The sequence below is a fragment of the Chlamydotis macqueenii genome, chromosome 4 (genome assembly GCF_036417535.1).
Source record: "Chlamydotis macqueenii isolate bChlMac1 chromosome 4, bChlMac1.mat, whole genome shotgun sequence".
NCBI classification, from domain to species: domain Eukaryota; kingdom Metazoa; phylum Chordata; class Aves; order Otidiformes; family Otididae; genus Chlamydotis; species Chlamydotis macqueenii.
Window position 1 is genome coordinate 15,573,148 of NC_141559.1, and position 16,379 is coordinate 15,589,526.

The 16,379-nt window shown below is 47.1% G+C and overlaps 1 protein-coding gene across 1 annotated transcript; it reads left to right on the forward strand.

Annotated features, from left to right (window-relative positions):
* The first annotated feature begins 1,497 nt into the window (after window positions 1–1,497).
* Window positions 1,498–15,969, forward strand: REELD1 (reeler domain containing 1). The gene is made up of 7 exons (XM_086747590.1): window positions 1,498–1,612; window positions 8,431–8,651; window positions 9,529–9,751; window positions 11,332–11,504; window positions 12,173–12,473; window positions 13,147–13,210; window positions 15,382–15,969. Exons 2-7 carry the CDS (start codon window positions 8,432–8,434, stop codon window positions 15,967–15,969), a joined length of 1,569 nt encoding a protein of 522 aa, XP_086603716.1. The 5' UTR covers window positions 1,498–1,612; window position 8,431.
* Window positions 15,970–16,379: the final 410 nt, after the last annotated feature.

A 16,379-nucleotide genomic window follows, 5' to 3' on the forward strand; every position in this document is an offset into this window, starting at 1 on the left:
GAACTTCTGTGCAGACAGTGGAATCAGAACTACTTTATTTCTATTTTGCAACAGTGCTCACAGATAATCAAAGCCCAGTGAGTAAATCCAGCTCAGTTTTACACTGATACTTGTACCAATTCATATCTTTCTCCTTTTACATGCAGTCAGCCAAAGGAAAAAAAAAAACCAAAACAAAAAAAAAACCAACCCAACAACAACAAAAAAAACCAACAAAAAACACCTGAATGTTCTGCTATTTCTTAGTCTGAGTGTTACTGCACTTAACATCCAGATACTCAAGAGTGTTTTCTTGTTCTTTGGGACAAAGTTATAAGTTAGGGTTATGCACCTCATGGTGAGGTTATTTAGCTAATTTTTTAAAATTAGTTTTTTGAAGCCCTGCTTTATTCTTTGGGCAGTTTACCCTGCCTCCAGGAGCAAAAATACTTCTATTTGTGAATGGATGGACACAAGACAATTGTGTGAACATAACATTGGCCCATTCTTTTCAAGTACCAGCAGCTCTAATGCAAGCAGGGAATAGTAATGTTTCAGTTATCCAAAGAAGAGAATATGGGTTGCAATTTTATTTTATTTTTTTTTTTTAAGATCAGAGAATAATTCTAAATGATTTTACAATCAGTAGTTAACATTTCCACATTAAACACTTCAGAAGCCACTACACAACATAGAAGTGGAGACACTACTTTATAGTATGCCTCAATAATTTATCATTTGCTGACAAGGGTTGGAAAGGGTCCAGGATATAAGTACAAATCACCAACTTGATCTTCTCTAAGTGACTTCTTTTAAAAAAAGGAAGATGTACCTCCAAGTGGAGCATGCAGTTTCTCATTTGTTTTGTCATCTATATGCCGCTGGCAGGTTATTGTGTGCTTTCATTCCTGGAGACTGTCTGGGCTTGGGGGTTTTGTAATTTTAATATTAGCTAGGTTTTTTTCCCCTCTTCCTTCTCCACCTTTCTCCCCTCCTCCACCTACCCATCTATAGCAACACATTTTGCAATGACTTTGATTTACTCTCGAGAGTTTGCATTGCTAACTTTTTAACTGCAGTTCTGTTTCTACAAGTCTAGTCATAGAAAGTTTTTCAGTTGTGATCTGCTATTTCAGATGGTCTAATCACATACTAAACTCTGAACTTAGAAAACACTATGTAGTTTACATGCTGAGGGTTTTTTAATGTTTCACGAAGTCACTATTTATTATGTGAGGTAGATAGGAAAATTTGCTTTAAAGATGAGCTGTTGTAATTCATATTAAAATTTCAAAAGTAGCTAAGGAAATGAAACATTTTAGTTCCCACAGTCACTGACCTTTATGTACATTTTACAAGATTTCCCCCCTGCCCCTTAATTAAATTTTCAGCCTCTGTTTTTAAGTCAAGTGAACATTTAAGCTTGACTTCAATTAGGCAGTCCAATGTTTGGATGTAGCCTGGTTTGAGTTGGATAAAACATTCATCTTAAATTAAATTTTACTTACCTTTTGGATTTTGTTTTGACTTACTATAGTCTGTAGGACAACATACCAGTTGCAAGTAAATCAGACACTGGCCAGACAACTTTCAGAAGAGCACATGGAACACTATCCAAAGTTTAAGTTTTAAGGTGAGGCATCCTATTATATACATATGTAAACATCAAAGTAGAATGGTGTATTTCACAAACTCTTGATGCTTAAGAGTGACTCAGTTTGTAAAATCTTTATCCCATTGGGAGATACAAATACACTCTTACAAACACAACATATCTTCACACACAAAAGACTATTAGGTACTAATGCTCATGTCCTTCATGTTGCCTCATTTAATGCTCTTGCCCCAGTACCTGTACATAAAACAGTTTTACTTGTTGATGAAGCTCAACTAGATGAGGACTGACAATGAAACATTCCTCAAGCAACTTACAAGTGCCTGTCCATCATTTGTCTTAGAAGAATGCACCCAAAATTAAGTAACCCAAAACTAAGAAACAAAAATCAATTGTATTTCAAAGACTAAAGCTGCATTCACATACATAGTACTTTTATGCAATGAGATCACTTCATGAAACCAAGGCCATTTAACCGCTATCCCACCCCCACACCACACATACAGTTCACAGACAGACTAGGAAGAGCTGTAACTCTGGATTTGCTACATCCCCACATCCAGTGTTAAGTTTCTTGCACTTGAAAAGCCAAACTAAGCCACATCTTAAACAAAAGCCTGGCTGGGAGCAGTAGCACAGCATATCCTGTGGAAACCAGAGAAAACAAGTCTGGAAGAAGGAGGTAAGTACTCACTGCACGGCAGGGCAGCCAGAAGCCAAATTACTACTAAAGCCTGTAGCGCCCCTATATAAAGGGAGCGGAGCATGCTAGGAAAGTTTTGCTTTAAAGGTATACACAGGTGACCATTCGGTTCTACAATTTGTTTACACCCGGGTCCTAGTTCAAAGGGAATCTAACGCAAACCACTCTGAACATTATTTGAGTTATTTGTATCTTCTTTGCAATGTTACAATGACAAAACAGCTACCCACAGCCCTTTTGGATATGATTTGCCTGTTAAGTCCTAAGTCTCTTACGCAGCTCTAAAAACCAGCTGTGCCTCACAGCTGCAGGTATCAGCTGTGTTGTTCACAGTAGCAAAGAAAGAATGAAAGTGTTTGCAAAGTGATGCCTTCAAACATTTGACTGATGGTACACAGGCAATGCCTGATCTTTAATATACCAGCCTATGCCTGTCGCCAGCTCCAGGCACATGTTGGTTTTGAAAGCAAACATTGTGAAGCCAGCAGTTTCAAAGTCTCAGGTTCCTGTGCCAAACTGTTCTCAAGGCTGAGAAATTGGGCAGAGGAGGCTTTTCCTGAGCTGCTGTATTGATCCTGACTGAGAGACCCTTGAATGTTTAGGAGTCGGTGATCCACTCAGCAGCTTTGGGCTGGGCTGCACCCCCAGACCCCCAGAGGGCACCTCCGCCCAGCTCATCCTAACAGCAGAGCTCGCGGGCAGCTTCCACTTGGTACCGCAATTCCACCACCTGCCTGGCCTTGCCTTTATCTAACAGACCAGCAGCAAGTTCTCATGAGAACATCCATTAGAAAGAGGGTTGTTTTCTTGTAAATAAATTACAGAATAGCTCAAGTGATGAAAAGGGAGAGCTGCTCTCCATGGATGGGATTGCATCTGCTCTGCACAGCGCACCATGAGAAAAATCCATCTGGGCTCTGTCTCATGCTACGTGAATGCGAGATGCCCAACATCTGAAGGGATGTACAATTTACTTGCTGTCTCTATTCCTGGTCTTATTAAAGCAGTCATTAAGCTATTTGTTGCTGGTCCTTTCTTACTGAGGTCCAGAAAGAGCCCTGCACCGTATCTCTCTCCTCAATCCCTTCCCCTACTGCAGAACCGCTGCCCAGGTTGCAGCAGTTACCAAATAAAATAAAGGGTTGTTTGGGGTTTTTTTTTAGGCTGAATTTTTAAGGGCAGCAGGCTCATATTATTTGTGGCATGTATGTATGTGTGTCTGTTCATTCCCAGCAGTAACATTTGCGTCCACTGGCACACTTCAGTAAGCGTGATAGAGGAATAGCAAGAATAGCCAACTGGAGAGAAACAGAAGGACCTGCCAGTACGTCTGCCAGCCTTGCGCCTAACTAGACATCAGAGAAACGTGCTCTTTTCCCCAGTCTCTCCAAATGAAGAGCCACAGGCACGCACAGGTCGGCCCTGAGATGCCAATTTGTAGGCATTGCTCTACCTTCTCCCTGTGGGACTGGCACGGGTTTTTACCAGTCTCCTACTGTGGGTTTTTAACCATTCTTCTCACAGTTAGCCACGGCTCTTTGTTTTAAAGACAACCTGAAATATTGTTAAATAAAATGGTGCTGCCAGCTTTGTTGGTATCAAAGAGCCTGAGACGTAACTGGGTTTATGATCTTCCTGTTCACTACGTTGATGAAATTTCTAGTTACATGGTTTATAGTCTATCTTAATTATCAAGCTATTACAGAGCATGCACAGTTTTCCCTCGTGCTGTTTTAAAATCCCAACTGTGGGTTTTTGTCTTCTGGACATCCACTACACAAATGCTGCTGAGAAAACAATAGGCAGGGTGTAAGTTGTCTTATGTCCCCTTCTCCTTGCCAGCTTCCTACCAACAAAAAAATACATGACAGGAAAAAGGCAAACCTCTCTCTAGTGACAACAGTGCCACGTGGTCTTCTCGTGTCTGTCTGAGCCCCATTGTCAGTGATACGCAGAGCCTGGCTGAGCTCAAGTGACTCCAGCAGGTCAAGCTCTGGGCAGAGAAGGCTGAGGCAATGCTGTCCTGGTGGGTGATGCAACCAGAGGCTATGGAGAAGGCTGTATTTCTTACTGGAAACATCTGCCTGTCACATGGCATTCGAGCGTGCGGTTTGAGGTGGCTGGTAGGTGCTTGTGTCACAGTAATGACTGTGACAGGCTTTTTCCATCTCTAAGGAGGAGATGGTTGTGACATTTGGTTTGAGTGCGGCTTTGAAGCCACTGAGTTCCTCTGCTTGAGAGCAGGCAGCGAGGATGAATTCTGTGGAAGGCTGTGTTTCAGATCAGCCCAGCAATTAACGCTGCGTCCAGGCAGCACTGTGCAGCTCTGCTGACTGGTGCTGCTAAACCTGGGTACAGCACTGCCCCGGCAGCGCATCCTGCCCTGCCCGGAGACTGCCACCAGCTTCGGGAGCGAGCAGAGCGACCTCAGCACTGCGGTACAACCTATGCTGTTAGAGATGGGCTCGGTCTGGGTCTCATTTGTTTGAAGCTCTTCTCCCTGTAGCTCTGCACAGAGCTCCAGGAACACCTGACACAGCTGCTTCAGGGTCTGCACTCTGCTGCTTTTCCTCCTTTTTCGGGTGGAAGCCAGTGGAGAAATGGTCCTCACCAGAGCTGGCATAATGAAAATGTGTGCCCAATGCACGGCAGCAGCTGAAGAAGACCACGCAATGCTGTAACACTGTACTGTGATGCAAAGCCCTACACTTACCCGGAATACCCCAGTTTTCAGACCTGGCCACTGTGCCAGAATGGCTGTGATGTGTTTGGTGTTTCCCCTGCAGATTGTCAGAAGTCTGGAGCTGCTGCTTTATTACACTGGACTTATAAGCAAGGGATAGTTTAGCTTAGGAGTAAGTTTGTGAGGAAAAGCCGTAAGAGACCAGCTGGTTTCAGGAAAGGATTAGTGATTAATACAGCATAAAGGTACGCTCTTGTGTATACAAAGTATGGGCAACTACAAACGGGAACTGAAGCGATCATGCAAACTCTTCCTCCCTTCCCCTGAACTACTCTCTGCTTCCCCTGACAAAAGGAGAGAAAACTATAAGACTTGCATTATGTCTTGAAATTCAGTGAATACAAGGCCTCTGTCAGATGCAGAGGGGAGCAGGCCGCTGAGAGCCCCTCAGCGCCAGCCCAGCATCTTGTTTCACTCCCAGCAGGGCAGGCTGATGGGAACAGCACTAAGAAGTGGAGTGTCTATGAGTCTGCTTCCAGTTTTTGAGGGTCACCTGGGCAGAGGTCACCATGGTGCCTGCTCTGGACAGACTCCCGCCCTGGTCAGACCCTGAGCAAGATCAAATATAGGCACCGCTGGAGCTGCACCAAAATGCGGTGGTGTCACCTACGTGTTGATGTATCTCCTTTTGTCATGGGTCTGGACAGAGCTTTGTGGTGTCCTGCTGGGAGAGTGGCCTAAGCACCAGCATAAACTCATTCAGCCGTCAGATGCACATTTATCTGAGGAGGAGGAGGACTAAAGGGCACCAAACGCTCTTTCGCCTCTCCATCTTTAATAGCTTTCCTGCACCGCTCCCTGTGGCCCTGGGAGATCTGACGCTGCCTCTTAAGGGTCTGCTGGCTGAAGAAAAGCCAGCCAGCCGACGGGGTTGTTACCCTGCTCCTCTAGCCCTAGTCAGGGCCGCAAGCTGCCAGCAGTACGTTCAGCATCTCCTGATGGCTGCTCTAAAGATGACGAGAAATTGGACACAAATTTCCATCCACTGTGAGCAAGGAGCCTGATGGAGGGAGGCGAGCCTGCTGACAGTGACCAGAGTTGGCCGAGAGTCCCGGTCTCCAGAGCAGTCTGCAGTGACGAGGCGGAATCGAGGAGGAGCTGGGAAAGCCCAGAGACAGGATCGGCTCTGTGGCCGGGCACCAGCACGGCTGCAGCATAGCTCGGGCAAGGAGCAAGGGTGACAGCTTGGACTTAAATGCAGCTCCTGTGCCAGGGTACAGTCACATGGATTGGACATTTAGTCCGTGTGCCGGCTCGGGTGGGTTCATGGGGTGCTGATCGCTCCTCCTGGCAGGGCTGGCGCATGGGATGTACCTTCCCAGCAGCCTTTCTAGCAAAGTTCTGCTTTTCCTGCTCAAATAACCCCCCTGCAAGTGTGAGAGAGAAGGGCACACTGCTCAGGGGTCACAGCCTAGAGGGAGGGGCTAACGTGGCTTTGCTTTGCAAAGTTTCAGCATGGAAGGGGGGGCAGCATGGGGAGGGTAACGAGGAAAGCAAGAGTCCAATCCTCCTGCACCTCTGCAAAAAAGTCCCAAGGTGTCCCACACAAACCCCATGGCTGCTGCCACCCCCCCACCCCCTAGTTGCCTTTGTTTTCATTGCAGAAGCTTGGAGATTTAAAAAAAAAAAAAAAAAAAAAGTGGGTGGGATGTGAAGAGGAAAACTAATATGATTAAGGCAGGATTTGGGCACTGGCAGAGAGCTGCCGTAGGTGGTGGGTATTAGCAGTAACAGCTGCTGCGCTTCCCATTAGAGGAGAAAGGGAAGAAGGTCCCTGAAAGGATGGGTCTCCGGCAGGCCGGGAGGGCAGTGGCGGCAGCAAGCCCGTCGGCGTACGTGTCGCGAGGTAAGTGATGGCAGCACCGGCAGCCCCATCCTGGGTCGCCCTGGGGAGCATGGCAGTGAGGGGCACAGTGGGGTGAGAGCAGTGAGGGGCACAGTGGGGCAGCCGGAGGAGGGATGGGAAACGGTGGCACAGCTTGGGAAACTCCCAAGGGAAAGAGCTGCTGCTCAGTGGTACTTTCATGAGCTCCTGTGAGAAACCATATCCAGCAAGGGAGGTTTCAGTGTGCCTAGAGGGGAGGCTGACTCCACGAGGAGAACGCATCCCACTGCTGGTCCCACAGGAGCCGAGATATTTAGCAGAGGTTCCTGTGACTCCCACAAGCATCTTCTGGCACATAACTGGCTGGAGAGGCACGATACTCAGCTGTAGAAGGTTAAACTGCATCCGTCTGCTCCCTGCTTCAGGCTGGGCACGAGCCATTTTGCGAGCAGTGCTGGTTTGTTAGAGGCAGCCTGCAAGTTTCAGAAGTGCTAGAGACAGAGGTGTAAGCTAGACCTCCTCAGCCTCTGCTTTCCTCTGATTTATTTACATCTACTTATTGACCAAGCGGAATGAAATCTAAGCCAGGAAAAGCTGCACCTTGAAAAGAAGATGTTAGAAAGCGCTATATTAAAAGCAGCACTACCTGCCTTACGACACCCATTACAATAAGTACCACACACTCTCCTTCAGCTTCACTTTCAAAAGTGCATTCTGCAAAATCAGAATAACACAATACTCCAGCTAATCTGGAAAAGTGTTTTGTGCCAGCCACCAAAGCTCAGAGGTTCTAAAGGCACAGCATACAAAATACTAAACTTCCACCACATAGAGAAACAAATGCTTGCTTGGATCAAAAATTGGAGAATAGGGAGAAATCTTGGCATTAGCCAAAATGGCTGGCTGTTTATCTCAGGCTTCCAGCGCTGATGTAAAGACAGAATTGCTGCTGTCTCATCAGCAACAGCAAGCCCTGACCGAGAAGAACAAGCTGAAATGCTGTTGGGTGGCCAGGGATGGGTCTGAGAGTCACAAGGTGCCTCCAGATTCTGCTGGCCAGAGGGAAGGGCAGCCGTGCGGTGTCCCTGTGGGACACAGCTCTGCGCCGGTGGGTGGGGAGAGGCTCTGTGCCAGGAACCAGCCCCGTGAGCGACAGGGCCCACAGCAGGTCTAGGGTAGAGGTTTCCCACATTGATCAGGTTGCACATTTGGGCTGGGAATTGCACAGGGTGCTGAGCACACTCGTGCAGAGTCTTCTCCTCCTCCTAAATGCCACAAGACTTTTCAGAGCAAATGTTCCCCCACCACTCCCTCCATGGGCCACTTCGCAAGAAATGCATCCTCTTGCAGGGACTCTCCCTTCCCAGCCTCAACGATTTACTTCAAATTGTGAACTTCTGTGGATTACTGAAGCAGCTCCGTGAGCCTCAGAGATCATTTATTCTCCTTCATTTAAAGGCTGTGGGAAGGGCAGCTCTGGAGGTCAGTTAATTCAAAGGCGCCAGGTGCACTCACAGGCTGCTGAAGCCACTGCTTTGAACTTGCCCGTTGTTTTACGGCCGTAGGATGGAGGATGGCAGGAGAGTCCACGTCGCCATCGTCGGCTGGGCATGCACAACCCTCTGCCTGGTCTCCTACGCGGCCGCCTTCTCGCATGGCGCGAGCCTTTCTGCCTGCACCGACATGATGCCCCAGCACCTGAGAGCGGAGCTGCACAGCCCCAGCAACAACTACATTACTGTCCATACCAACATGTCCTTCTACTCCCCAGGCGACAAGGTTCCAGGTAAGGAACAGCTTCTCATTCCTGCATCTGAAAAACACATAACTGATCTCAAGTGACTGCATTAATCTTTGTGAGGGCTGGGAAGAATAACTGCTCTGAGTGAGCTACGTCACCTCTCTTGTCATGAGGAAACCAATGTATTTACAGAGGGATTCTGTTTGCAGTGCTTTGCTTAAATTTTCTCAGGTGATGGCTGACTCTAAGTTTTCACCGTGGTGCAGACCAATTTGCTGGAGGCAGCTGGTAGGTTTGGATGCTTTGGGTTTCATTTATCTATCATCTCAACACATACCGGACCGCATCACACGCAGTGGCATGTGAGAGGCACTCCAGAGGGTAAAGTCGCCTTTCCTGCTCCTCTGCACCGCACTAAGTGGACTTGACTCTTAGGGACGGTTGGGCAGCATGCCCTTCCCCAGCATTGCCACTCCTGAGGCAGATACAGACAGAGCTGAGAGGCACTGCTTCCCAGCCTGGCCGCTTGCCTGCTCATCTCCATGCAAAATGAAACCCCTCCAAGGGCAGCAGCCAGGCTTTTGCATACGCACAGGGTGGTACCCAAACCTCCTTCTTTAAAAATGGCTGCGTGCTGCCTAATGCAATGTGGTTAGCAGCTTATAACCAAGGTGGGGAAAAGACTCAAGTAAATTTTGTGTGCAATTACATACCACAAAGTGAAAGGTAAAGTCTGTCTGCTGCATCCAGCATGTCTAAGACAGATGGTGAGGACAAAGACAGTAAGATTTTGCTGTTGTTGTCATCGTTGTTGCACAGGGTTTTCTTTTGACTTCAGTGCTAGCACTGGAAACCCCCTTGCAAACAATTCAGCCCAGAACTTCAAGGTGAATCCCTTCATGCTCCGTGTTTTGTCTTGCAGTGATAGTGAGGAGCACTCGGGATTTTATGGGCTTTTTGCTTCAAGCTCGCAAAGTGTCTAACGATGAAATCGCTGGCACATTCATCTTCATTCCTCCTGGTTCCAAGCTGATGACTTGTTCTGAAGGTGGCGACACTGTCACCCACTCAGACAAGTCACTGAAGAGAAACCTGTCCTTCGTATGGAAAGCACCAGACCAACCCATTGGAGACATCAAGTTTTTGTAAGCACATGTTGGTTCCTAACCAGAATTTCTGTCTTCTCAGTTAAAGGCTTGGCTTTATTTTACCATTGTACTTGTCCAGCAGTCGTTTATGAATCTTGAACCCTATATAGCTAAATACTTATGTAATGCTGCAATAGTATCCCAGCTGGTACATAAATCGCCATTTATATTTGCTGGGTAGTGCTGCTTTTTATTTGTATGGTCACTATTTTCTCAGAATAAATACACTGGAAGATGACAGCCTAAGCACTTACAAATAGAAATACTAAGACATAAAGAGAGAATTGTGATCGCGTTGCCTGTCTTTCTAAGTAACACAGCCCAGAGGACTTCCCTGCCTACAGGATAATCTTGTATATCAGTACTTTAAAAAAAAATAATTTAAAATGAGTGGTTTTTAAAAAAAGTTAAATGTAAACAGAATTAGTCACAGCAGGAAGAGAGAGTGAGCACTGGGACAAAACTTGACATCTCAGTTCTGCACTAAAGTCCCAAACTATCCAAGTATTTTGGTTCTAATTTGAAATTAAAATAAACATTTTCTAACTGGCTGTCTTAGAGGAAGCACAGCAACTTTTTATTTTGGAAGAGATTAAATTGTTACATTTTGACGTTACAAAACTGCTCAGAAGCTGCTTGGCCAGATCCCTGGCTGTTCCCCAAAACATAAGCATCCTGACGGGCGCCGTGGCTTGTGCATCTCATCATGATTCAACACAAACTCACTGAAACAAAAACACTGCTGCTTAGCATTTCCAGTTTTGCCCATTGTTTCAGGTCAGGAAATCCTACTAAAACCACATAAAACTCAAGCAATTGAATAAACCCAACAATGCCTATTCCTAGTCACTCGCTCTGACACTTCCTTCACCCTCTGGCTTTTGACCCTCCCAGCTGATTTCTGATAGCCTCTCCCTTTTCTCCCTATCACAGCATCTGGAAAAACTCCTTGTTAGGCTTAAAAATGCCTTGTAAGAGTCATCTGGCACAGGAAAACCTGAGTTGGTTTCCCCTTAACTAATTCTCAGAAGCAGCTGAGCAATCTGAGCTGAAATTCTCCCCAGATCTCCAGCTTAAATAAGGCTCTCTGGGTGAACAGCTAAAGGTTGGCCAATGCAGTTTTGGCACCTGACAAAAAGCAGAGGGCTAGGCAAGCTCAAATATCGGAGGACTGAGAATAGAGACTTTTTTTTTTCCCCCTACCTATTCTGCTGTTTGTACAAGTTACATTGACTTGTTTTAATTAGTAAATACCACTGTTGTTTCCCTGCCTACAGAAGATTATAAGCAGAGCTAGTCCAAGTTTTCCGAATGCACTTCTAGCACCGCAATGAATATAATAGCCTTCTATTTTTTTTTTTAGTTTAAGTTCCCAAACATTTTTTTGACTGATCTTAATTATGAGCGGTGATTCTTCACCCAGTGTCTGTCTTATGGGACCTGGTATCTTTTCTTTGTAATACAAAATGTGTGATGGGCTAATTCTTTGAAATACAGTCCTTGTGATTAGCTAAACAGTCGGATGTTTTATTAATGCCACAGAGCCAGTAAATCCTTGCCTAATTATGTTTTAACAGCATCTCCATAGTCCAGTCATACTTTGTTTACTGGGCAAAGATCGAATCTGTTATCGTGGCTCAGAGAGGGAAAAACAAAATGCTTGCTGGCAGCGGCAAGAAGCCCAGCCCCGTAAGCCCCGTGCCTTCGCAGGAACCGGCTGACCCACACCCCACAGATACGGCGAGCAAAGGTATGGGTTTCCTACTGACCTCTTCCCACAGAGCAGTTTTACAGCTTATTCCAGGCAAGTGTTGAACACAAGTGACTCAAACAAGCTGGAGGGACCTGCTTAACTCCTGTAGCCGTTGGGGACATTAGCAATGGCTGTGGCAAACTCCTTGAAGTGAGGGCATGGGTCAGCATTCAAGCCAGTCGCAAGGAAGATACTAGAAAGACAAATAGGGTTGCCAGATCTTACAATTTCAATGTAAACCCTAAAATACAACATACTTTAACTAAAATCTCAGCTCCTGGAGACAAGCAAGTGCAATTAGCAATGCTGTCTAAGTAAAGGAATACATTTGGCTCTAAATGCGACTATTGCCCTTCAGGTATGTATTTAGTTGTATTTACACAGCCTTTAGTCAGTAAAATGCTCCAAGAATTTACTTATACCCAAATAAGACGTGTTTCTCAACATTTTTGGCTTGGCACAAAGACTGAGTTTTAATTATTTGAATTGACCGTAATTTGGGTTCCCACTTAAAATTAAGTGACATGAAAATAAATTTAAAAATCACTATTACGATCCTTCTTGGCAAATGTTAGCACCAAGTGGGATTTGAAATAAACAAACCAAAGACAATAGACTTCTGCTCCTCTCTCTCTGCTTCTTGTTTTGTCTCCATGCTGGACAAGGTCCCACTTCTCCTGCGGCTGCCACCGGCTCCCCGCTGCGCACCCTTGCGCCACCTGCCAGCCCCACCGGCATCGTGGCAACGCTGGCACCGGAGCCAGGCTTCAGTGTCGGGTCAGATGCTCATCCTGTCGCTGAGCCAAAGCAGCCAGCCCGGCCTCCGCGGTCTGCATCCAGCAGGAGCAGCAGGTCCAGCGGCTGGGGGCTGGAGCCGTCGCTCCCCACCCGAGACCCTGGCACGATGGGTGCCTTGCAAAGTTTCCTCTTCCATGACACCACCTCCAGCTACAGCACCTCTGATGGGTAAACTAGGTGGTGGGAAAAGCTATTTCTCCAGCCCTTCTGGGGATGGAAAGTAGTACTAGTTTCCTTGTGGAGAGAGAAAGAGTTCACGTAGGAAGGTGTCTGCAGCTGGGGGGGGAGGCGAGAGGGTGTTCACTTGCTGAAATTTTGAGAAATAATCCTTTGGAGATTGCACGTTACAGACAGTGACAGGGACAAAATCCAAAACTCTTAAAAACCCGATGTTGCGCTGCTCAGCCCAGCGGAGGACTGGCCAGGTGGTTGAAGAACGTGATAAAAGCTATTGATTGCCACAATATTTTCTCCAAAAGTGCATGCAAACAGTCAATGAATGCAGCAGACCTATTTTTCCATCTGCTGGGAAAAGGAAGAAAAGATTCCAAGTAATTATGAAACTTCGCCTTGAGGACATCTGCTCAGAAGTCTTAGAGGGTTTGGGCCACATAAGCTTTCATGCAACGTCTCATACTGCGGATGAAAATGATGGGGATAGGAATAATGGTCAGGTGTTACTAAAAATACAGCCCCATATGGTCTGTGTGACTGCGCACATCCTGAGGCTGCTCTAGGGAGCGGCACGCTTCTCCAGTGATGCACAGCCCAGGGATTCGTCTGTGAGCCGCAGCGAGAGGTCTCACTTGCCAACCCTGCCTGTCCTCTGTCTGTCCCTTAGGGCAGGAAGCATCGCCAGTGCTGCCACCCCAGGCGTGTGTTTGCTGTGTAAAGAACACTGGCAGGTAAGCAGCGGGGAGGGGCAGGATGTCTTCTCCAAAGACAGAAAGGTCTAAGGGAAGATGAGGATAAAAACTCTCCACTGAATCACAGCACCAAGCAGCCTGCGTAGGTCTCCTAAGTGATTAAAACTACATTGAGACTGTTAAGAGTTTTAATTTTTTTTACTTTAACTGGAAATTGGTTTTTATAGATCTTTTTTTTTTCCTTTTGAGCCTGCTGCCTGGGTTTTTAAAAGCCTCACTGTAAAAACAATCTAATTTTCCATATGCACACATGACTACAGGCTGCTGGATGTTACTGGGCTGGAAACGTGTGTTTTATTCCTGTGGAAGGCTGAGACATTCGTTTTCAGAGGTGCTGGATAGGTACCACCCATTACATTCAGCAGAGGTCAAAGACTTCATCTTTCCTGAGGATGGCCAAAGAAGCCACGTGCTTTCCAAGGGCAGGGTCAGTCTGGGAGGCCAGACGGACCAGAAAGGCAGAGGTGGTGGTGATGGTGATGGGGTGAGCCACAGGCACTGGGTCCACTCACCAGAGACAGCTGGGAGAGTGGGAACTGGCAGACAGGCTGAGCAGGTGGGAGTGCCTTTTGGGAAAGGGTGACCTCAGGAGAGGAAGCCCAGAAAGGTGTGAAAGGACTGCAGCCTCCATGGAGAGAAGTGGAGAAATTATAGAAGATGGTAACCAAAGGAAAGGACAAGTTATTGTGCAAAGCATGACCAGAAGAGCATAACAAAATAAAAATATTGAGAAATAAGGCAAGAATGAAGAGAAGTACAAAAAGAAAGGAGAAATCAGGTGAGACAGGGCAAGGACTTGCGAGGTAATTCCATTCTCTATCCCAAAGTCCCAAATCCTGCAGTATATCCCTACAGTATGGTGTTTGTATTTTGAGGGCAAGTGATCCATACACACAGAATCTTAACTTTGCCAGCCAGCTACTTTATAGTTTGCAGTTCAGCCACTGGAAGTCTTTTGTTTACTACTGTATTTTACTAGCACCTTTAGAAACTGTCTCTTCCACAAAGGATGCTCTGACTCTCCCCTCCTTTGCTTCACAGCTTCCCAGGGCTCCTACCTCAGCTTTGTGCTCCTGTCACACTGTCTACCCAGCAAGCTTTAGAAATCGCTAATGATGGTAGAGGGTGAGAGTTTCTCTGGTGTAATTAATGGACGTGTGAAAAAGCCTGCTGGGCTGGACAGGCTGGAAAGGTGCCAGCTACTGAGGGCCAGATCCAAATTTCAGTGGAGTCAAAGACAAAAAAACCTCCAGTATAATTTTGTGGGTTTTGGATGTGGGCTCAGGTGCACAGTGGGAAGGGAAAAATTCATTGGGGGCCTCCTAAATTGTATGATGGTTTCACAGTTATTCTTGGATGATATCTGCAGCGAAGCCTGGCCTGCAGAACTAGCATGGAGTGGCTGTCATTTTGTGACAGATAAAATAAGGTGCATGGCACCAGGCAGAGCCCCTAGGAACAGAAGCACGCAAGAACAGTTGTTCCCACTAAAATGGGTGGTTAAGCAACACTGAGAGGCAGCAGGTTTCAAACTGGCTATGTAGACTGAGAAAGCCTGATGGGCTTTGAGGAAAGTTCACAGGTTGTTTGTGACTGCCCCAAATCCACTGATGCCAAAGGCCATCCCAAATGTCCTGGGTCCCTCCACTCCATGATTTGATCCATAGCCTCAGAAGGGAGATACCGAATCCCAGTGGGACCCTAAACATGAAGCTTGACCGGGAAGATCACGCCTGTCCTTTCAGCATGACTCTGGCACCACTCAAGGCAGGAACTGTTTGCTAAGTGATTTTTTTTTTTTTTTTTTTTTGTGATAACAATACCTGTGAAAAATGCCAGTACCACCACCTCTCCACCTGTGCCCCTCACCTCTGCCCCTTCAACCTGCTCTGTCTCGCCTCTCTGGGACCAGCGCCCAGTGCCGTGTCCCTCCCGTGGCAATTCTGATAAGGACAGAGAGGGGTTGAATCTGCCTAAGTTTCCAAAAGCTGCTGAGTAACCAGGGCATGCACTAGGGTTATTCCAAGGCCAGGGGGACACCTGGGTCACAAATAGAGAGCTGAACTGCATCATGATGTAGGTAGTGAGAACCTAACCAGCCCCCTTTCTCTTCCCTCACTGCACATCTCATTGTGTTTTTGCTTTCAAAGGCCAGTACGGAGAGCAGGACCATCCTGAAAGCCTCCCCGCCTGCGACAGCATCTCCTCCTGCCCTGCACGCATACACTCACCTGGGTGACGCCGCTGTGACAACAGCCTGGTTTGGCGATGCCGACGCTGCCGGCAATTTGTCATCGGCTTCAAGGCAAATGGCAGAAAGAAAGTTGGCACCGCAGCCAGAGGAGACAGGCGCCAGGGGCGAGGAAGAGGAGGAAGAGACAGCAAGGGGGAATACCCTGCCATGGGTGACCAGACCAGCTCCTGAATCTGCTGTTCCTGGGAAGGGGGAAGACCCTGGCAGAGGGACTCGACTCCTAGCAGCCCAACTCGGCATCCTCCTGGTCTGCACCGCCGCCCTGGGCCTGGTGCTGGCAGCTGCCATGCGCTGTGTTTGCGCCCAGCATTGCCACAAGCGGACGGAGGTCTCCTTCAGTGAGCCGGACCCCGACGTCATCGCCGTCAGAGACAACGGGGAGGTGATGCACTTCCGAAAGATCCGGGAGAACAGCTTCGTGCTGGTGCAAGCTGAGTACAATTGGGTCAGCCCCTCCAGCAGCAGGAAGAAGACAATCATCTGAATATCTGCAACGCCGAAAGCAGGGCTACAGCGGTGGGCGCAGGAGAAAATAGCCCAGACTGCACAACACAGGTGGTGCGATTCCTCTACGTGCCGCCATATAGGTAAATGCAGCCCGTTCAGACAGAGGTGTTAGTCACAAGTATCTAAGCTACAGCTGCTAAGAAAATAGAAGTTGATAGATTGTTCGGTGTGTTACACTTACTGCAATTAATATTGTATATCCGCTCATTAGCTGCCACTGCAGCCATGACATACACTCCCTCTGTTGCCTTAAGGGTGTAGCCAAAAATAGAAACTCTTCCTCCATGCTGTAGTATTGTCTCCTGTTTAATCTCAGCAAAAGTTCCCAGTGTTATATTTCCTTCTAGGAACTAGAAACCCCTGATATAAACCCAACCATTCTTGTTT

Bases quoted from the DNA above. Each gene is read 5' to 3' on its own strand.
- REELD1 (XM_086747590.1), top strand. From the start codon at position 8,432: ATGGAGGATGGCAGGAGAGTCCACGTCGCCATCGTCGGCTGGGCATGC. The intron at 12,474-13,146 runs GTAAACTAGGTG...TCTGTCCCTTAG, and splicing joins AGCTACAGCACCTCTGATGG to GGCAGGAAGCATCGCCAGTG. The intron at 13,211-15,381 runs GTAAGCAGCGGG...TTGCTTTCAAAG, and splicing joins TGTGTAAAGAACACTGGCAG to GCCAGTACGGAGAGCAGGAC.